General features: G+C 42.7%; 1 protein-coding gene and 2 non-coding genes across 3 annotated transcripts; 2 read left to right on the top strand and 1 right to left on the bottom strand.

The window, feature by feature from the left end:
* The first annotated feature begins 253 nt into the window (after positions 1-253).
* LOC120269813 lies at positions 254-360 on the top strand. Its single transcript, XR_005539447.1, has one exon. It is a non-coding gene; the product is annotated as a small nucleolar RNA R71 (small nucleolar RNA).
* A 14,960-nt stretch (positions 361-15,320) lies between these two features.
* On the bottom strand, positions 15,321-16,445 carry LOC120268470 (protein TIC 214-like). The gene has a single exon (XM_039275867.1). It carries the CDS (start codon positions 16,002-16,004, stop codon positions 15,321-15,323), a length of 684 nt encoding a protein of 227 aa, XP_039131801.1. The 5' UTR covers positions 16,005-16,445.
* Positions 16,327-16,398, top strand: TRNAN-GUU. The gene has a single exon. It is a non-coding gene; the product is annotated as a tRNA-Asn (tRNA).
* Positions 16,446-22,039: the final 5,594 nt, after the last annotated feature.

The raw sequence follows: 22,039 nt of genomic DNA, 5'->3' as shown, positions 1-22,039 counted from the left end.
AATATCTAACTTCTTACTCAAACTCTCCACTTGAGCCGCTAATGAAGTTACCTCATCTATTTCATGGAGACCGGCCACTTTTTTCTTCTCCCTAATGTTCCATTGGTAGCTGTTTAACCCCATTTCTTCATTTAACTGCCGAGCCTCATCGGGGGTCTTGCTACCTAAGGTACCTCCTGCTGCCGCATCCAAGAGTTGCCTTGTACTCGGGTTCAAACCATTATAAAAGGTTTGGACAATCATCCACTCCGGGAATCAGTGTTGAGGGCACTTTCTCAGGAGCTCCATGAACCTTACCCATGTCTCAAATAGAGACTCCAATTCCAACTTAACAAAGGATGAGACCTCATTCCTAAGCTTTGCAGATTTTCCGAGAGGAAAATAACAGGCAAGAAAAGCTTCTACCATCTCCTCCAATGTGGTAATCGATGCTCTAGGTAATGAGTGTAGCCACTGCTTCGCTCTTCCCTTTAGGGAAAATGGGAAGCCTCTCAACTTGACGGCATCATCCGTCACTCCGTTTTTCTTCAGCATATCACAAACCTCGAGAAAACTCTCTATATGACTGTTTGGATCCTTATCGGCCAAACCGTTGAACTGTGTGGATTCTCGCAACATGTGGATGATCTACGGCTTCAACTCAAAGTTCGAGCATGTAATCGGGGGACGCACAATACTTGATTGTATCCCCAACACAGAAGGTCCGGCATAATCGGATAATGTTCAGCTGTTGCTCATTACGTTCGCCATGTTTTCAGATCCTTCAACTTCCAAATCAGCTAAGTTAGACTGTTCTTGTACAGGCTCTTTCCATTTTTTTCTGGAGCTGCAACCAATATTAAGGGATTCCCTCAGGTCATAACCTGGAGCTGCACCCAAAAAGAAAGAAAGAAAAAAAATCAGAACGATGATCAAATAAGAAGATAGGAAATAGAATGTATGGTGAAATAGCTAAGAAAAACAAAGTGCAAAGTATCTCTAAACGCCTACTCCCGGCAACGGTGCCAAAAAAACTTGACAAGGTCCCTTTGCATATATCCCGCAAGTGCACGGGTTTGTCGAAGTAATAATCCCGGATGAGTAGGTATCGAATCCACATGGACTAGGGAATAAAAACACTCAATCCGCTTCTTAGCTATATGAAAAATCAATAGTGATAAGTGTGACAATGATTCAATTCTCACAAGTAAAATCAACAAGTAAGAGAGCACGAGTAAAGGAGAAGGTAAGGTAATCGATAAAGATGGGGTACACGGATAATGCTTCGGCTAGGACTATCGCTTCAAGTGCAAGAACCCTCTCTTATGCTTCCTAATCAATGCAATAGTGAGTCGTGGAAATCCTTCATTACATAGTCCCAAATCTAAGGTCAACTATGCCTAACTCTATATATGTCCCGGAGGATAAATCGAACAATCTGAACACCTCGCATTCGCATAGAGTTGCAATGAGCTCTAGGGATTCCAAGTGATAAATCTCTTCCTAATTATAGACCTAACCCTTTGGTCCAAGTGGAAGGTCCCTAACCACGATTAAGCCCTAGATACTAAGATCACCTCAACGCTTCACTCCATTGCATGTGCAACTAAGCCCCAGCGGAAGTTCATCCCTTAGACCATTCACTCTATTATGGCCGCAAAGAACTTGAGAAACGGAGGTACAATCTATCATGTCGGAGGAGAAAGGGGATGCTACTATACCTCTCGATTCACCCTCTCAACCCTCTCCAACCTAGCTTTCTCTAACGCTCGTGGTGTGTCACTCACTCACAAGGTTACCAACGAGAACTCTCAACCCTAGTGTCACTCTAGGGGAAATGTTCATACAATCAAGCATTCAAGGTTGGAACTCACAATAAACATCAATTAATTGAACGCATAATAAAGATATTTAATGAAACGAATACATCCTAGGGTTCAAAAATACCCAAGTACCCACTAGGGGTTTAGCTCTCCATGAAGCTAAGTACAATCAAAGAAATAGAATGTAAAAGCAATGAATCCATAGAAAAACCACCTTGAATGTCGTGTTGATGGTCTTGGGGTGAGTCCTCTACTCGTTGTAAGGGATCCTTTGTCCGGCCTAGGAAACACCTCACCGGATAAGTGCGGACGAAAGCTCTACCAATAACCTTCTTCCAAATGACGCGCGATGTTGGAACCATAGAACTTCTCCAAAACCCTAGCCAATAACCCTCAAAGCCCTTGCCAAAGCCCTCTCTCAAGTTGGGGAAAAGATGGAGAAAAGAATGCTGAAATCGGGGCTGAATCAGCTTTAAATAGAGTTTGAGTCGAGGCGACTACACGGGCCTGTGGATTTTTCACAAGCCCATGTGGAATTTCCACACGGGTGTGGATAATTTCCATACGCCCGTGTGGATTCTCTGAATTCCTGTTTTCTCGGCCGGCTATGAACAGTGCTGCTACATTACCTTGCTACAGTGCCTGCTGTAGTATCCGGCCTGAATAGCTTCCCGAATCTATACTTTCATCGAGGTAACGCAAATGGGCACACGTTCACGTCGTGGATCACTTGCTTCTTCAATGATAGACAAGTTGGTGGAGCTCTTGTTCTATGTGCATAAGTCGAATGCTCGAGTGTGACTGCCCTTGTGCCCCTCCAAATGGATGTGCCAACTAGAATACGAGAAGGTTGGCACACACTCTAGCATCTCACACCCACCCTATGTCTTCGCGTTTGAACCTTAGCAAGATTTCCTCCAAAATCGGTGCATTATGATCCACATTGGCTTCTTTCCTTCATACTCGGCCTCACAACCCTACATGCACGAAAGTAACATAAAAACACACATATTAGTGTAAAAACCCGAGAAAAGTAATGCTCAACATAAGGAATGAACGCTTCACATTCATATCGCACAAGAACTTATCAGATATCCATATTACTTTACTTGCAAGTCAAAGTCTAATTTCTCCCATGTCAAAAAAATGACCAGATGTCTACCGATGAATACAACGTAGCACGCAAATCTGGCCATCTCCTTTTTTTCTTGTAATGTGTCTGAGATCAAAGATTATAGGCCATTTACCTATGTAACTTTTGCTACAAGATTATTTATAAGATCTTATCTTCTCGCTTTAACCTCTCTCTTCAAACTCTGATTACTGAAAAACAGTTTGCCTTCCTTCCCCACAGATCCATTAACGATAATATCATTCTCACTCAGGAGATCATGCATTCCATTCATAGAGCCAGGGGTAGGAACTCTATGATGGCCTTTGAAATTAATCTTTCTAAGGGCTATGATGGGGTTCCGTAGGATCTCATTAGGCAGCTGATGCTGGGTTATGGTTTTTATCCTCTTTTTTGCAACTGGATTTATACTTGCATCTCCACTGTTCGTTACATCTTTCTTATCAATGGTTATATGACTCGATGGCTTACTCCTAAATGGGGAATTAGACAAGGCGATCCTTTGTCCCCGTCCTTTTACACAGTAAAGTTCTTTCGGATCTCCTCTTCAAGTTAAGGCAAGTCAGACTAAACTCATAAGAGGAATCAGGATTGATCAAGACAATAGGACCCTCACTAATGTGGCTTATGCTGATGACATATTACTCTTTGCACTCCCCCGATCGCGTAGTCTGATGCATCGGTGTGCACTTCTTCAAGTTTGCTGTGATCCGGTAGTCTCAGGCTCCTCTATCACAGCTTGTTTTAAGTCTTGTGGCTTGTTTTTGGGGTCTCCCATTCTTTGATAGCCTGCACCTTGCCCTCATCCATCCAACTCGTTCCATCCTTGATCCAGTGCCCAAGGAAGGACACCTCCTGTCGGGCGAAGGAGCACTTCTCTCTCTTTACTTTACATAGAGGGAGTTCGCCCTTAGTACTTAGATGTTGGGCATGCTCCTCCTTTGTCTTGCTATAGAAAAAAATGTAATAGAAGTACACTACAACGAACCTATCCAAGTAAGGATAGAACAATTTTTTCATAAAGGTGCAGAACGTGGCCGGGGCGTTAGTCAAGCCGAAGGGCATTACGAGAAATTCGTAAGCTCCGTACCGCGTCACGCACGTTGTCTTTTGGCCTCGTCTCCTCGGAGATCCGCACTTGGTAGTACCCCGATCGTAGGTCCAACTTGGAGAAATATCGCGCCCCAGGTCGAACAAATCCGCTATGAGAGGGATGGGGTACTTATTCTTGATGATCACCTTGTTTAGGGCTCGATAGTCTATGCATAGCCAATGGCTTCCATCATGCTTCTTCGAACCGAGGTTGTAGCCACGCTTGTCGATCCAGGAAATTTCTTTGACCACGAACCATACGGAGGATAGGCTAGCGATCCTATGGTGGAAATCTCCAACTAACATAGCTGATGATGTAGATTCACCCCCAAACACCCCTAGGGAGGAAGTAGAGTTCTTAGGGAAGAGAAAGACCAATTGAAGCACGCACAGCAGGATCCAAGACTCCATGAAAGCCTCAAAATTCTAGTGATTTGCACCTTTTATTATTTATTTTATAAAAGATCCCGCCGGAAGGGCATAATACCTTTCTCATCAATCTTTCTCCTTAGAGAAAGCAAGGTGAAATCCATCTTTTTTTTTGCAATTATAATTAAATGGAGAATCGAGCCAAACCTTTGGTCGATCAGGGAGAGCCGGGATCTTGATCCAATTCCGAGATTCTCTAATGAGCCTTTCCCGCACTCAAAATCCGCTCTCACGATTACTGCTCTTGGAAAGGAAACCCTCTTACTGAAGAAGGATGATGAAGAAAGAAAAGATCGCATGTCACGAACATGAGCAAGACTTTACCTACTGTGGAGAGAGAGGAAGTTTCAGACAGGATAGAGTGAAAGGGACGAGGTGGGCTTTCTTTCTAAAGATGAGGCCCTTTGGCGAAGCCGATCCCCCAAATGAAGAGGTGCTTAACTAATCATCTGTAGAGGGAGTTTCGTAGCTGATCATCTTGCTTTTTTATCTTTATCCCTTCATTTCGTTTCCAAATTGAACTTCAGCTCCATCTTGTGTGAGCAAGCTGGATTGATCTCCTTCCACTGACTTTTGTAGGATGTTGTGACGAAGAGAGGATTAAAAACCATATCTCCTCTATATGACTAAAAGTCCACCACGCCTTGACATAGTCATTGTCATTTTTTTTTCACTTTCTTTTCCAACTACCCAAAAATATAGAAAGAGAGGGCCTTCCTTTCCGAAGGTGAATTAGGATGTTTAGTCGAGTAAGCTTTAGATCTTTTTCTAGGCTTTTGGATGAGCTCTAGCTACTGCTTCCATTGTGGCTGAGGACCCCCCCTAAACTTTCATTTTTCATTCATCTTCAAGGATAGGTGAAGCCAATTGAGGGGTTTTGGCAAGAAGTAGAGGTTTCATTGAGGTTTTTCCTCCAGTAATATGCTCCGAAACTTGAGACTACTGGCTCCCTCGGCGCTGCTTTCACTATTATGGCTGGCTTTCACAGAACTGCTCTTCTGGCTTGACTACTCTACTTGCTTGCAACTAACTAGGATATTCCATCATGCAACTCAATCAAGTCAAGCTCATCTTGCTATTCATGAAAATCCCATCCTAACAGCCGACTGACTATATTAGTAAATAGAGTGAACTGTATGTATAGTTCTATACTCAATCCCGTATTTCATTAGTTAAAGATTGATTTAATCTTATCATAATTGAGAAAGCCTTCTCAAATAAAAATGAAAAGAAGAACTCCCAGTATATTTTGTCTCAAAAGAGTAAAAGTACCTTGAATAGGTAAGAGAATGGAACCCGCTAAACACTAACAAAAATGTTAGCTCATGAAATGGTAGGTACTAGTCTATATGATTATCCAAATGGACACCCCAATAAGAAGCATATGATCATCCACCCAGCAATGAACTGTAAGAACCACTATACTACTACTATTATGCGCTATACGCATGCCCTTCCCGATCAAAAGTAGGAAAAGACTTGATTTTCATGATGACGGTCTCTAACGCAATGCCATTCTGGGCAATGACAGACGGACTTAGACTTGGGTTGTGTAGCACTGATCAGTCATGATCCTAGATCAAGAAAGATTGGTCAGAAGAAATTTTGCAGGCGAATCGTGCATCTGAAAAAAATCCTAAAATATACTATTTAAACTAAAGATAAAGCAAGCAAGTGAATATAGTCACCGATCAAATCCTAAAGCAGGTTTCAAACGCTTTCAGGAAAAACAAAAAACATGGTCTGGCGCTTATTACCATAGTCGCAGCATAGAAAAGTCAAGTGCCTGATGAAATAGTCTATGAAAGGGGATGTCACCTGAAAGAACTGGCAATTCCATCTTATTTCTTTTATATGTGGCCTTTGCTCTGGACTCCTGCCATTTACATAAAATCATTAGTGAACCAGGAATCGGGGAAATGAACTCTAGGAGTTGACAGCTAGCTAAGCAGACTTTGTTGATTCTTGCTCTAAAAACAAACGATTGAATGTCTAAAGGAAAACTCATTTTTGAGCCTTCTCTTTCTCGAGCCTTGTGCCAGCTGAAAAACTAAAGCGAGAGCGCAACGGCTTTTTCGCCGTCTCTTGCTGGGTCACCAAGAGAGTCTATTGACCAAGTGGGTAGACGTCTTCCTGTTGAAAGAAAAGGAAGCAATGAGTAGACCTGAGGACAGATGACATTACCTGGAAACGCTAAACCCACATATCAGAAGGAGGAGAAGAATGGGTTCTTTTTACAGATCAAGTTATGAGAGCCTCTTAATAAAATTCAGACACAACGCTTGACTATCCTGAGAGGTTAAGAGGGTGTGACCAATTCATCCCCGAGATGTACAAAGCAACACAGAAAAAAACAGCATATTACAAAATATAGCTCCTATGAAGGTAAGGATGCAGATATATCCTCACCCTCTATACCAGCCAATGACTATGTCCCCTGAGACAATAAATTTTGGCATGACTAAGCCACCTTTCGCTAGCCTCGGCCAGAAGACTTTAGATGAAATCTGGCTGGGAGCAGGTTAGAAGCAGATAGAGAAAAGCAGGTCGGACTGTGATCAAGAGACCACGTATAGCTTGTTGCCTGTTTTCCAAGATTGACTCAGCCCGGAAGACATTGCTGTAGCCCTGAGTTATTCAAGATCGATGCAATCGAACCTCCCCAGCAGCCTAACGTGATTAGGCGAGGGACGTGATTCCAACCTGCAGATTCGTGTCATGAGCCCCGATGAGTTGACCAATTCCTCTACCCCGCTTCTTCCCTTGATCTTTCTTTCCCTCTTCTCACTGGGGTTCCACGGCTTTGCTTGGCCGGGATAGAACCAGCGCTTAGGTTGCGGCTCGGCGCGGAGGTTGGAGCTTCGCTCTTCCCCTCTCCCGCACTTCCCCGTAAGCAGCCGCCTCTCGAGGCCGGGCTGGAAAAAAAGAACTCAAGGAAGAGTTCAGCATTCTCATAGGCTCCAGGTTGAATTAGGAAAAAAAAGAAAAAGGGGTTTAGTTAGAGTTCTATTGAATTAATCCTCTTATCCAATCAGACTCGAAATTCTTAAAGTCAAGTTTAGAGTCCTCCTTTACCCTTTGGTTAGACCTCTCCAATCTTCTTGCCCTTCCAAGCTTCAAGCCGAAACCTAGATCTGAGGGATTGGATTCAGGAAGGAACTCTATCTAGAAGACCGCTTGGAATCACTACTCGCATGGATTGATTCATACCAAGAAAGCCACTAAAGAGAATTTCGAGTGCATAGACCAGCACAAAGACAAATAAAGAAAAAACACTTCTCTCCCAATAGTCGAAGATAAGCTTCCACTCTCTCCTTCTACTGCCACATCCAGTAAAGGCTTTGTTCTCGATGAGCACAGCACATTGATCTTTATCTCCAACATTGTCATCAAAGAAATCCTCATCTTAGTATCTTTATTGACGGTTATCTTATTGATTGTCGCTCTTCTCTTCCCATCTCCATTGGTCGGATCTTCAAGTTCTAGTTTTCAAAGAAAAATCTCAAGTCGGTGGAAGAATTCCATCAATGTTTCCTCGTAGCCTTAGCGGTATGAAAAGCGACAAGAAAGAAAGAGGAAGCGGTTGGAAGCAGACGGGGCAGTTGAATCGAGAATGACCAAAGAGCGGCAGTGAGACCAGCTAGCAGCTGGCTGAAGCGGTACGGATGGTGACAGTTGTTGTCGGTAAGTCAGAAGGTCGTGAGTATCGGTAAGTCTCTATGAAGCGAGCTCACTCGGGAGATAGCAACCTCTTTAACTCAAATACAACTACTACTACTCAGACTCAATTACAAGTAATAAAATACACTATAAATACAAGAAATGAGATATTTTATTATTTGAAGCGAAGCGACCTAGTCGAGCTATTGTCAAGTTAAGTAGTTCCTCTTATCGAGCTATACAAGACTCTACTCGTGCTATAGTCAAGGAAAGCTCGTGCGTTATTCAGTGTTAGTCGTCGAGTTAACTAGACTCGACTGAACTAATCCTTTAGGTAACTCCTCCTCTCTCGAGAATAGGACACAACCTTATTTCAAAGTGCAACAACAAAAAGAAAGGACCCTTATCCCCCTATATCCCTTTTTGGGGAAGATCAAACTCTTTAACTCAATCTACTACTACCGTTTCTCACTCATTGACATAAGTACATGCCTACTAGTTCCTTACTAAAATAACTCGTGCACTGCATCTTTTAGTTCACAACTCACTTAGATTAGGGTAGCAACTCGATCCTACTAATTACGTAGAACCATCGATTAAGCGAGTTCGAGGTGGTTCATGCTTTCTATATAACTCGCTGTATGCTAAGGCATTTGCGATTGTAAACCATGCGTCATGCGTGCCGTAGTCAAACGTAACCTTCTTTGTACATGAAAAGTCACACTTTTTCAGGTTTTCCTCTTCCTGGCTTATAGGAGAATAAAAGAAAAACTAGCTAGAAGTGCTATCATGACTGAAATAACCACTTGAATGAAAAAAGAAAAAAAATGTTGCTTGCTCTTGGCTTATTAAGCCAAGCTGTATGTCTGTCCAAGCCTCTCCTACCATCATGCAGTTACGGTTCCCTATCTCAGCTCCCTAGTTCCTTTCTTCTTCATGATACAAACCTCGTTATACCTTCCCAATTCTCTGACTCTTTATCTAGTTTCTAGGAGACCAATCATGGTTGACGCAGGCATAGAGAAGGGAAAAAATCTTCCTTCCACACCCCTAAGAACCCAAAAAGGGGAGACTAGACTACCACAAGCCTCAAGGAAAAATGAATCCCTGGTTAGCCCTACTACTTTTCATTAGCCCAACTAAAAAGCCTAAGCCTACTCTTGTGGGTTCATTGAATTTCCTTCCCAATGATGGATTTAATGCCATAGAGATAAGGCATCTCATGGACCAAAGCGCTGGGGAATTTTCATCTCTCATCATGCAACTAGAAGATTTCCGATGGTAGGCTCATATGGGAAAAGAGGTGCATGAAGAGTATAGGAGCTTATTAAAAGCTCTTTTGGTTGGATTGGATATTCCTCATCTTCCGGTTGGTTAAAGGACCGGTACTATAAAGAAAAAAGAAAGGGGTTAACAGGCAGGAAAAAAAAGTAGGGATCCGAGTTAAGATTGTTAAGTACTTATCGATCTAGAACAGGCCTTTGAGAGATTAGGGGCCTTTAAAAAAAAGGTTTGCAGATCTTACAGGTATCAGAATGAGTCTCATGTTAAAAGAAAGAAGGGGAGAGCTTTACACAGTTTACCCCCTGAGGGGCAGCGTTCCACTCTATTCAGTCAGAAAACTGTTTCGGTATGCAAATACATTTTTTTCGGTCAGTCTAATCCCTCGCCTTGAACTTGATGATAAGCCTTGGCTTTTTTTTTAGAACAGTGAGTTTTGACCCACTAGAAAGAGTACTAATCACTAAGTGATTCCCCGAAGGGAACTTTAGATAGGTCTAACCAAAAGCACTAATGAGTCAGTCATTCGTTCAACCACGCCAAGACGCGCAGGGCTAGTCCCTCACTGGCTAGGACATCCCGAGCATAAAGTGGTTTCGTTGAGGGAGTAGTAGCGACCGGCACTGGTAGAGGATCCTTTGGTCTCAGTGAAACACTCCTTGAACTGATCTTCTTGGTCTTGTTATCCCCCGACAGACTCTATTGTTATATTAGGGACAACCAGCCGTGGGGAAAGAGGCTAAAACTGTGTTAGCGAGTACACGTCCACAGAACTACTGCCAGGGCTTAACATAGAAGGATAAGTCATTCAATTCCTTCTGGGTTTTTTAGTTTTCAGCTTTAGACTACTGTGATCTTTGACCTTGACTTTAAGAGACTAATGAAGTGAAACAGCTCTTTTTTCAATTCCAGTTCAAGGCTTTAGGCTTTCTTTCTCTTTTCTTGTCTTTACCACTCTCTTCCTCTGTTAACTACCTATTATGTCCCTTCCTTTCTGACTTCTCTTGCTTCAAACTTATAAGATAGGGCAGCTAGGTGAGGGAAAGACGATTTCGGGAAAACGATAGGAGAATACCTCTTCCCAACTTACTAAATTGGGCAATTTTCAAGTGAGCAAATGACCCTAATATCCAACCAGTTGAGTAATGTACGGAAAGCTACTTGACTCCATACAGTACAATTTAGTAGAGCCTAAAGTAGCAGCAGTAAAGTGAAGTAGCAGCTATGCTATAAGAAAAGGGTAGAATAGCTTTCTCCAGGGCTTTCACTGAGCCTGACTCGTCTCAATATCCAAACTAGAAAGAAACTTTCCTCGAGCCTCTCGCACTTTCAGGAAGTTGGTTACATCAAGTTGGTAAAGTAACCGAGGGAGTTTGATAGCCTCACACCGGACTTACTAGTTTTGGGGAACTAAGTAGGGGTTAGCTGAGTTGGTAGGACATCCATCTTATCTCCCCTTCCTTCTGGTCTTTCCATTGAATTAGGCCCTATCATCAACAACTTTATATTTAAAAGTGTAGGGGCTTTCAAGACCAACGTATCTATCTTTGATCGTCTCGTCACTGGAAAAACAAAGATTCCATTTCATTCACTTTCTTCTCTCGGTTTTGCTTTCTTTTCGAGAACTCCCTTGTCCTTTCTAGTCTTGGAAGCCAATAGCTGCTTCCTACATATGAGATAGATGAGAGCTGTTGAATGATCATTCTTTTTACAATACCCCCTTCTTCTTCTAATAGATGAGCAAGAAAAAATGTTGGTATGATCGTTTGTATAATCTTTTTCTGAGACTCGGTCAAGTTATGCTTGATCAGTTTGAAGCACTCATTAGCTTCTTGTTTGTGTCAATTCGAATCGCTGTTGCTTCAAGAAGTTGGTAACTAGAGCTATCAGGCTACTGACCTGATGAACCGCCGATAGAAAGAAGGTGGCAAGTCCTTGGAAACTCCGTATGTCTGTAACACTCTTGGGGGTCGCCTTTTAACTTTTCTTCATCAGCCTTCACACCACTTTATGTAGATATGAAAAAATAAATCTATAAAGACTAGGCATGAAAACTTACAGTTTTTTCTTTTGTCTTGCATTTTCACAAGTGCAATAGGTATGTCTTGTCCTACTAGCAAGGACTAATCGTAGGGTCAACGGTGCCTATCTATTCCATCTCTTCGTGGAGTTAGGGTGTGTGATGGGTCCTTTCCGATGGAATGCCCTCGGCCGCAATTCGGAATGAAAGAGTCATGGTGCTTTAGTTGTAGGTTAGCAGGGAGAAGTTGGACTGTGTCAGATAGTAAGATTCGCATCGCGATCGAAGGGCAAGACTGACATCCATGCATTTTCTTACAAAACTTTTTTCAGTCAAGACTACCTCACTTTCTCGAACTGTGAAGGAAGATCGATGGTTGGATCCCACCTAAAAGACGGTCTCCCATCTGATGTGGAGTGCACACTATTCAAATAGCCTTGTCTTCTTGGTCAAGTTTACTCTCGGGGACATGCAAGACTTATCTCCTTCACGATGATTCTTTATTTGCCTAACGAAAACGGAAAAATGGGAGACGAGGAATTTCAAGCTAGAGATATGGCTGTATCAATTGATAAGGAATAGACATCGCTGCGCCCCCTTAACAACTCTTCCAGAGCCTGTGTGAGCCACTGTGAGAAGCAGCTCATCATTTGAAGCAAGAAAGAAAAAAACAAAGTGTGCTTTGACCCAGTTCCAAGTCAAATAGGAAGGAGGTAGTGGCAGACGAATCTCAATCACAAATTGCCTCGGTAGTATGGGAAATTTTTTTAGTGGAATCTTTTTTTGTAACCTTCCTACTCGGGCTTCCATTCTTTTCTTATCCTCACCAATCTTTGCTTTTTGCAACACCTTGCCCGACTCCATATTTAAGATATAACGCTGGCACTCGGCTATTCTAGCAGGTGGCTGGATAATGAGCCAAGAAACACCTTATAGCATAGCCACCGATATATATTTTTTTCTTTCTCGAGGTCCGTAGAAGTGAGTGGTGCGCCAAAAGCAACCCCTAGCTTATACTACGCTCACCTTTTTTTAGCGGTTCTGGGAAGGGAATCCCACGATGTTTGTAGTATCCATGGGTCAATCATATTCCCTCGGGTTACCTATACATGTGTGGAAGACCCGGGGGCAATGTTCGGAGCAAAATAGATGCCACTCGGGTCCTAGCTATTTTTTCTCCCTAGCTCGCCCCTATATATTAGCTAGGATAAGGGGCCATCCCTCCGGAACCTAATCACATAATGAACATTAGTAGGGCAATGGAACACGAGCCCCGGTGGTAAACCTCTAGGGAACCCATAATGTAGGCTTATCCTATTCGAATTCTATCTAATCTATAAGTACAGGAGGGATTTACCATTCATTGCAAACTTAGATGTGACTCCCATCTTAGAATACTCATTGTATAAAAGAAATTGATCGAACCGAACGAGAGCTTCCTGGGGCATAAGGAAGCCTGTCTTATTGAGTTTGTAGCATAGGAAGGAATGAGAGTGATCAATACATGAGTGGCATGGAAGCGAGATGACTTTCCTCTTACTCCAGTATGCTATAACTTTTAAAACCAATCAGGATCTGGTGTACAGATCTGTGCTTTCTATTATATATATTGACCTTGAACTACTGATGAAATGCTTCCTTCCCCGAGAAGTCGCACTCGCCTAGGGACAGTTATCCGCCCCACCCCCCTCACAGAGTTGTTCTTCTTGGTTGTCGAGACCTATTGCTGCTATAATGTGAGATAACCTTTTGTTCAAGGCCTAAGTTAAGCGAATTACTATGGTCAAAGACGGTCCTTTTCTTTTCCCCAAAGCGGTTGTTTTTTTACTCGCTAACTATTATAGTATAGGAGGATGCCGTCCCCCACTATTACCAGTAGCTTCGCTTATTTAATATCGTGCAAGTTAGGTTATGGTTGTATTGGCTGCAAGCAGAATGTAGGCATTGTATGTGTGTGCTGACGATGCACTCTCGCGTCGTGTAATGTCATATGTATGATAGAGGTGGTGTGGTGATTGATCTCAATGCTTATGGTTATCCCCAAGGAAAAACGAATGAATAAAGCGTTGATCGTACTTTCGGATAGAGATAATGGTCTTCCTCTTCCCGTCTTCCAAACCCGACCCATACATAATAGAATAGATAGGCGAAGTAGCCAATAGCAGTCTCTACTATCGATAGATAGCAGGTTACTTCCAAGCTCAAACCATTTGAAATGGAATTGTTGCTTTTTTTTCTTGTTATTGAGAGAGTGGTATTCTCCGCCCTCGTCAAATAAAGAGATAACTGGAAGAGAGAAGGAAAAAGAGCAAACAAAGTATTGACAAGTCTAATGGGAGAAGAACGTTGATCGCTAGAAAAATCTAACCCAAGCAGTCTAACCCCGGGGCACCGAAAGATGCTAGACGAGGCAAGCGAGATAAAGAAAGCAGCTGGACTGCCTTGCCGTTGGATAGTTTTTCTCCAATGAGAGACTATTTTTGGGCAAGACAAAAGACAGGAACTCGCCCAAGTGATAATAGCAGATTGCTGGCAATGACTTGGTGAAATGCAGGAAATCCTAGAGATAAGGTTCGAGAACCTAAAGCAAGACAACTTCGGTTCGGACCGAATAGAGCCCTTTTAAGGAGAGGGTGATTTGTTGGCATTTTGCATAACAAGGGCAAGATGAAAGATGGGGCAGGCGTGATCAAGCTTTCAAGGAATGGACGGGCATAGGATTTATAGTGAACTATGACTCCCTGATTGAATCAATGACCGCATAAGCCGAGAGAAAGAGTTAGACTTCTTTATTGCGTTGCTTTCGAAGACGAAGATTTTTCCTCGACGCAAAGTGCGCCACTCGGATGGAAAAAGATGATAAGGGAAGAAGCAATCGGGAAAGGCATACCTAAAGGAACATCCATCTCCCACGGTGAACATCTATCTGCATCTGAAAGCCGACCCTATAGATAGAAAGATACAGGAAAGGAAAAATGAAATAGGTAGGGTTAGTTTGAGATATGCAGCCGAACAACCGCATGGGGCTTCCAGACAGTGATAGCTAAACCAACCAGATAGGGCCGCCCAAAACCTCGAGTCGACATTGAAATCGGAAATCAACGTCGGATCCAGAGCTATCTAAAAAGGCGGGCATCCTGAAGCGGAGGATCACGAAATGCAACAAGGAGTGAACCAAGCGCTTGCGTGAAGAAGCAAATCACGAAGAATGGAGACAAGGAAATGAGGAGTGGCGAAAGATAGATTTTTGAGCACACCGCACTCGCCAGCATAAACAATTGATCTCGGAGGACTGGATGTACAACCTTTCTCCTAGAAATAGTGAAAAAGGCATGTCACTTGGAAACGAAACTCTAAAGCTTACTTACTATCCTCTAATTTTCTCTTTTGTAAGACCACTTTACTTTGGTCAGCTAAATTATATTATATGGGTATGGTTGCAACCAAAACAAGAGCTAGCTTCTATCTCGTTTCTTCGCTCGAACATACATCTAGAAGAAGCCACCTTCTATCCGCCTCTGTACCAGCAGTGGGAGTAGCTTGCAACTTTCAATCGAAAAAGGAAGATTGAGCAAGACAAGGGAGAAAGAAGTTGTCCCCTCTTCTCTCTATGGTAACACACCGCCGGTTATATAGAGTGCGGAGCCCGCCACCGCATATGTAGAAAAAGAGGGAGCGGGGAAGGAAGAACAACCATTTTACTTTGGCACATGAGGTGGTGGGTTTGGCTAGGTAACATAATGGAAATGTATCGGACTGCAAATCCTAGAATGACGGTCCGACCCCGTCCTTGGCCTCGGGGAGTGGCTCGCTGCATGGAACTCTTAATTCTTTTCTTTTTTATCTTCTTTAAGTCTTCCCAATTGCAAATTAGGGAGATAAGATCGTAACCAGGGCTATCTTTTTAGCATGTCTCTATAAAGTGAAAGTCGAATTCATCCTTTGTTTTTTCCTTTCTATTTGCTCGGACATCTTCCGTTTCATCTATTTTGTCCGGATCCAGAATAATAAATACCAATCCAAGCCATTTCATGAATAAAAAGTGACCAATTAACCAACCAACAAAACTACTTGTTACAAATAAGATCTTGTTGTTGCATCGAAACATATAAATGTTGACTAATCTGATTAACGTTGAACTTGGTAAAATAAAATGGTTCAATAATTGAAAGATTAGATTATTCAAGAATACACATTGAATGTTGAGATTGCGGAGATTACGCATTGAGTTTCTGGTACTGGTATTTCTAATACTGTTAAAGCTTTTTTGATTTTTCCAGAAGAAATGAAACAAAAGATATGGTAGAACTAAGACAGTCATTGTATGAGGTCTACCCAATGCTAGATGCAGAGGCGCATAATAGATCGATATGAACATCATGAGCTGTCCCGTAATAAAACCAGTTGTTGCTGATACCTCCTTCTCGGTTCCTTCTTCCATAACCCGAGCTCGGAGAAGGAAGAGATAAGAGGGCCCTATGGAGAATGTGGTCAGAAATCCATAATAGAGTCCGACCACAACGACCGAATTTATTATCTTTATGCATAAGGATAATAGATTACCTAGTAGAAAAGATTTCAAAATCATCGCAAACCTCCCCTTTTTCTTTTCTATTGCAATTTCTCGATTATTATATGATGATTTCTTAACTTTCCATATATAGAAAGAGATAGACTATAAATGACATCTCTTATGTTATGTCACTGACACCAAAGGGATATTAAATGAATGGAATTGGAATATAGATGGAATATAATGAAATAGAGCCACTTTGAGGTTCCCTATGAAATGAGGCATGGAACGGAGCCACTACGAAGAAGTTCCGAGAGTTACGAAGGAAGCTTCGGACTCATATTGTTCATGGGTTGAGAACGGGAGTTGAACTCTATGAGGTCGAATCTCCCGTTGTTCCTCAGTAGCTCAGTGGTAGAGCGGTTGGCTGTTAACTGACTGGTCGTAGGTTCGAATCCTACTTGGGGAGATTTGATTAATTCCTAATTAAAGAATGAAGAATTGAATTAAAGGGCTCGCTTTGAGAGTTAGGAGTAGCTGAAGAGATCTTCCTCTTTTGGATGATCCATAAAAATAGGAAAAAGAGATTAGAATCTGAATTCATCAAGTTTGATCTCTTTGGCCATGCCTATGCTCCGAATCGAGAAAAGAATCGAGCATCCCGAACATCGCCAATCACCGCCCGAGCACATCTTTTGAAGATGAAGATCCGTAGCTACTATGCTCAACAAGAGATAGGCACCATGCAATAGATGGGGATCCGGATCCGCAACACTAAGAAGAGAACCATGCCTTATAGAGCCTTACCTAGTACCAAGGTCCCGAACTGGAGCCAAGCTTAATGGATCAGAACTAGACATCGATAACCTCACCTTGAAAGCATCCATCAACGCAAGGGAGCTGAGAAGACCGCATTGCATGACAAGAAAGCAAAGGCTAGACAGTTGACACCTTAAGCAGACTTAATCGAATGTTTAGACAGTGAGCTCATCTTTGTGAAAGATGCTAAGAGTTGGAGGTCAGCTGTCTCATGGGAGATATAGCTGGATTGACCATTAATGGGCAGCGGAGAAGGATCTCATTTTCGACCGAAGGAGAAAGGTTCATTTGGAAAGGCTGAAATAATAGCAAATTCAAGTTTGACTTCTTTCGATAGCAAAAGGAGGAGCAAACACAAATAGAGGCCTATCATTCGATCCACCTCTAGCAGTTAAGGGCAGGTATTCACAACCGATCTTTGATGCGCCGATTCAAGCAATAAAGCTACCAGTGGAAGAAGCATGAATGAGCCGAGACCCCCCTGCCAGACAGAAACCTGGCGACAGATGACATCAGATGAGCCCCATCATGCGAGATGAGTCGCATTTAAGGCCGTCTGATTGATGACTTCTTATGCCTTACGCCGATTCAGGATCAATTGAACCCAATACAATAATAGAATGCAAGGGAAGGGTTCCCCTAGGAAAGGCATCTCGACTGCTGCTAGAATCAGGTTATAGACAAGTAATGGGACTTCTAGAAGACTTCCTATCTCCCTATGTATGAGTGGTGAGTGCTTGTTCGCTGGAAGTCTTTTTTTATTCAACTGGTAGTGCCTGCTTATGTCTATCAGTGATCTCTATGTGTGGCCCTTGGTAGGACAATTTTGGTCTGTTTGAAGGCTCGTTTCGTCTTGTCGACGCCTCGAATGTGGTCGTTTAAAACTTAGTACTTAACCTCCTTACGCCTCCCTCTGGTAAAAGTGTCTAAAGACGCCTGCAATCTTGATTTTTATTTACCTTAACGATGCTCAAAATCCGGTTTACTCGCGACTGCTCATAGTAGAGATATTTGAAAAATTGGAATTTCGCACGGGGTATTCCTGCTCTTTTTTTCCCGTGGGATCAACAATAAACTACGTGGTTCGAATCCTCATCCCAGGCGGGTAAACTCAGTGAGGAAAGAGATCTCTATTATTGCTACTTTCTAATTCGTAGTATGAGATATGAGCTGCTTATAGCCGCTACCACCCGATCGCTCAACCGCTATACAACCTCTCGCTCGAGTGAGCATCGATGCATCGACTGTTACATAAAATGCCCACCTACCCTTGTCGTCCGTTCACCCACCGATAAGTGCTTGTGCGATATGAATGTGGAAGCATTATTTCCTTTATGTTGAGCATTACTTTTCTCCGTTTTTACACTAATATGTGTGTTTTTATATTACTTTTATGAAGGTAGGGTTGTGTAACCAATTATGAAGGAAAGAAGCTAATGTGGATTACAATGCACCGATTTTGGAGGAAATCTTGCTAAGGTTCAAACGCGATGACATAGGTCGGGTGTGAGATGCTAGAGTGTGTGCCAACCTCCTCGTATTTGAGTGAGCACAACCATTTGGAGGGGCACAAAGGCAGCTACACTCAAGCACTCCCCACTTATGCACATAGAACAAGATTTCCATCAACTTATCCGTCATTGAAGAAGCAAAGCGATCCACCGCATAAACGTGTGCCCGTTTATGTTACCTCTATGAAAAGTGGATTCCGGAGTATTTTTTGGGCAAAGTAGTTACTGTTCACAGCCGGCCGAAAATGACGACTTTCGAGAATCCACACCGGGCTGTGGAAATTATCCACGCGTGTGGAAAATTCCATGAGGCGTGTGACATCATACACGCCCATTGTAGTCGCTCGATTCTAGCCCTATTTAAAAGCCGATTTCAGCCCCGATTTCAGTATTCTTTTCTCCATCTTTTCCCCAACTTGCGAGAGGGCTTCGGCTAGGGTTTTGAGGGGTATTGGCTAGGGTTTTGGAGAGGTTCTATGGCTCTGACATCGTCATTCCTGAGGAAGAAGGTTGGTAGGGGAGCTTCCGTCGAGGCGTATCCTATACCGGACGAGGGAATCCTTGGACGACGAGTAGAGGACTCTCCGTAAGACCATCGACATGACCATCGAGGGTTTTTTTTATGGATTCATTTCTTTTACATTCAATTTCTTTCATTTTACTTAGCTCCATGGAGAGCTAAACCCCTAGTGGGTACTTGGGTGATTGTGAACCCTAGGATGTATTCGTTTCTTTGAACTTCTTTATTATGCTTTCAATAAATTGATGTTTATTGTGAGTTCCAACCTTGAATGCTTGATTGTATGAACATTTCCCCTAGAGTGACACTAGGGTTGAGAGTTCTTGTTGGTAACCTTGTGAGTGAGTGACACACCACTTGATTAGCGTGAAGGCATTCTGGTCAACATATTGTCTTTGGTTGGTTGAAAATTTTTCTAGGTAAAAAATTCCACCATATCTAACCTCCTATTACTAATACTAAAGTGAGCACGAGTAAAGAGCTAAAATCAGTGATGTAAGCTTGATTAATTGCTTCGCTCAACCCGAAATCTTGTATTCTTGCACTTTGACAGAAGCTGTCTGCCAATCCCACCATTACCCTTTCCGGCGACCAGAGTAGTTATTCCCTAGTCCCTGTGGATTCGATACCCGCTCATCCGGGATTATTACTTCGATAAACCCGTGCACTTGCGGAATATACGCAAGGGGATCTTGTCAAGTGTCTCTCAGTGTGGTCAGTAATGGGTGTTTCCGAGCAGCGAGGCTAACACCCATTCGCATTAGTTCATCCAAAGTTCCTTACCCTTATGCACGAATTTTGCAATAAGCCATCTTCCTATCAAGGTTAATGAGTCAGCTGAGCATCTCAGCTACGGGATTGAATACCCGGATCGAATCAGAGTTCACACCGTCCACCTGGAACAAATAGGTGGCATGGGCCATAGGTCGAACATAAGCCACCGGGTCGCACGACAGAAGAACACAACATAAATATGCGCACTCCTCCATGTGGAATAGGAAGATGAATCTTCACTTTATTATAGTAGTCATGACCAAACAAGCCTGATTTCTGGTGGCACACCCTCCAAACAAGCACCACTCGATGAAGGGGGAACGGGGAAAGCTACAGGCCCAAAACCTTCAATTCTTCTTTCTATATGGGGTACTCGGGCACCTCATCTTGTCATTTCGTCGTTGCTCATTCCTGTTAGGCAGAAGTCTTTGGCATTTCCTTTTCCACGCCCACTCATGCTTCACTGACCAATCGCATGGTAAAGAGAAGAGAGTATGAAAGAATACAATGTCTTATGGTCCATTTAGTCACTTAAAATTGAAAGTCACATCACGGGGAGAAAGTAAGCGTACATAAGCAGTTGTTTAGTGTATAAGTAATTCTTTAGTGGCTGTAGGCAGGCCCCTTAGTGTAAATGGCGGTGGAGGTTGGTTGAAGAAGATGACGTTACGCAGCGTTCAGAACTAGTCGTCGAAGTGAATGAATTCGAAAGAACAAAGAAGTAAGGAAATGATACGACTCTTTCTTGAACTATTTCTTAAGCAGATCCTCCCCTCCACACCAATCACTAGTTTTTTTTCATTCCTATCATATATCGTCATAACACCCTTAATGATAGGTTTTGAAAAAGACTTTTCATGTCATTCCCATTTAGGTCTGATTCGGATCTCTCCGTTGTTTCCCTTTCCTTCCGAACCTTTTCCTCGAAATGAGAAAGAATTTGGTACACTCGAATTGTATTATTTAAGTGGTTATTGCTTGCCAAAGATCCTAGTTATACAATTGGTAGGTCACCAGGTTATTCAAATAAGTCGTGTTTTCTGTTGTTTTCCCATGTTAGAACTTCCGTACCAATTCGATCGATCCGGAATGGATCGGTTAAATATTCTATTAGGGAGCACGGTCTTGACTCTTCTATGTGGTATTCATTCTCATTCGGCTCTTGGAATCCCATCCAGTAGTGCTTGGAATAGCTCGCAAAATCCAACCACCTCACCTACTTCATTTCCCCCCAACCCTTTCCTATACCTATGTTGAAACAGAATAGTTTCATGATCTTTCATCGATTGGTTATTCCTCTCCGTTCGTATCTCCTTATCTAATTTTGGTCTCGATTAGTTCACAAGATTGAATGCCCAAGTCCGAGATTCGATTGTTTTCCAAGAATGTTGAGTCGGGCCCAGGTATGTAAGTTAAGCCATGTATCTGGGAGGAACTTCAAGGGCGTTCGATGTTGAAACACAAGGGTAACGAAAGGACCCCATCAGGGACCCTTTTCAGCTAAAGGCATAGTGAGTGAAAGTAAACATAAGGACCGCCGAGAACAAAGCAGTGTTGCAAAAAGGAGAGCTGGTCTTGGTTAATCCTAGCCTAGCCATTGAGAGTCTAAAACCTTTCTTTCGATTCGAACAACAAAAAAAGTTGTTCTACCTTCTGTCGAGCTTCAGTCTCGCCTGACATTGGTATCACAACCAAACAGTCCTTCCGGTAGTGGTAGTACCACATAAGCTTTCTTAGTTAGCCTTCCGTTCCGGATTGATTGGCTTCCATTAGCATGATCTTTCCATCTGTCTGGTAAGACACTAAGCCAACTTCAGCCATCAAGCCGCCTTTTGTAGGGACGGAGGTATAATTCTTCGACAAGGTCCCCTGCGTATATCCCGCAAGTGCACGGGTTTGTCGAGTAATAATCCCGTGTGAGCGAGTATCGAATCCACTCGGGAGTAGGGAATAAAAAACACTTAATTCACTTCTTAGCTATGTGAAAGATCAGTAGTGATAATTGTGACAATGATTCAATTCTCAAAAAGTAAAAAGCAACAAGTAAGAGAGCACGAGTAAAAGGAGGAGGTAAGGCAATCGATAAAAGATGGGGTACTCGGATAATGTTCCACCTAGGATAATTGTTTCAAGTGCAAGAACCCTCTATTATGCTTCCTAATCAATGCAATGGTGAGTCATGGAAATCCTTAACTACATAGTCACAAATCTAAGAACAAATATGCCTAACTCTATACATGTCCCGGAGGAGAGATTAGATAACCTCTCAACCTCGCACTCGCATAGAGTTGCAATGAGCTCTAGGGATTCCAAGTGATAAATCTCTTCCTAATTATAGACCTAACCCTTTGGTCCAGGTGGAAGATCCCTAACCACGATTAAGCACTAGATACTAAGATCACCTCAACGCTTCACTCCGTTGCATGTGCAACTAAGCCCCAGCGGAAGATCATCCCTTAGACAATTTACTCTATTATGGCCACAAA

The sequence above is a fragment of the Dioscorea cayenensis genome, chromosome 9 (assembly GCF_009730915.1).
Source record: "Dioscorea cayenensis subsp. rotundata cultivar TDr96_F1 chromosome 9, TDr96_F1_v2_PseudoChromosome.rev07_lg8_w22 25.fasta, whole genome shotgun sequence".
Lineage (NCBI taxonomy): Eukaryota > Viridiplantae > Streptophyta > Magnoliopsida > Dioscoreales > Dioscoreaceae > Dioscorea > Dioscorea cayenensis.
The sequence above is the reverse complement of the archived record's forward strand: the minus strand, read 5'-3'. Positions and strand labels throughout refer to the sequence as shown.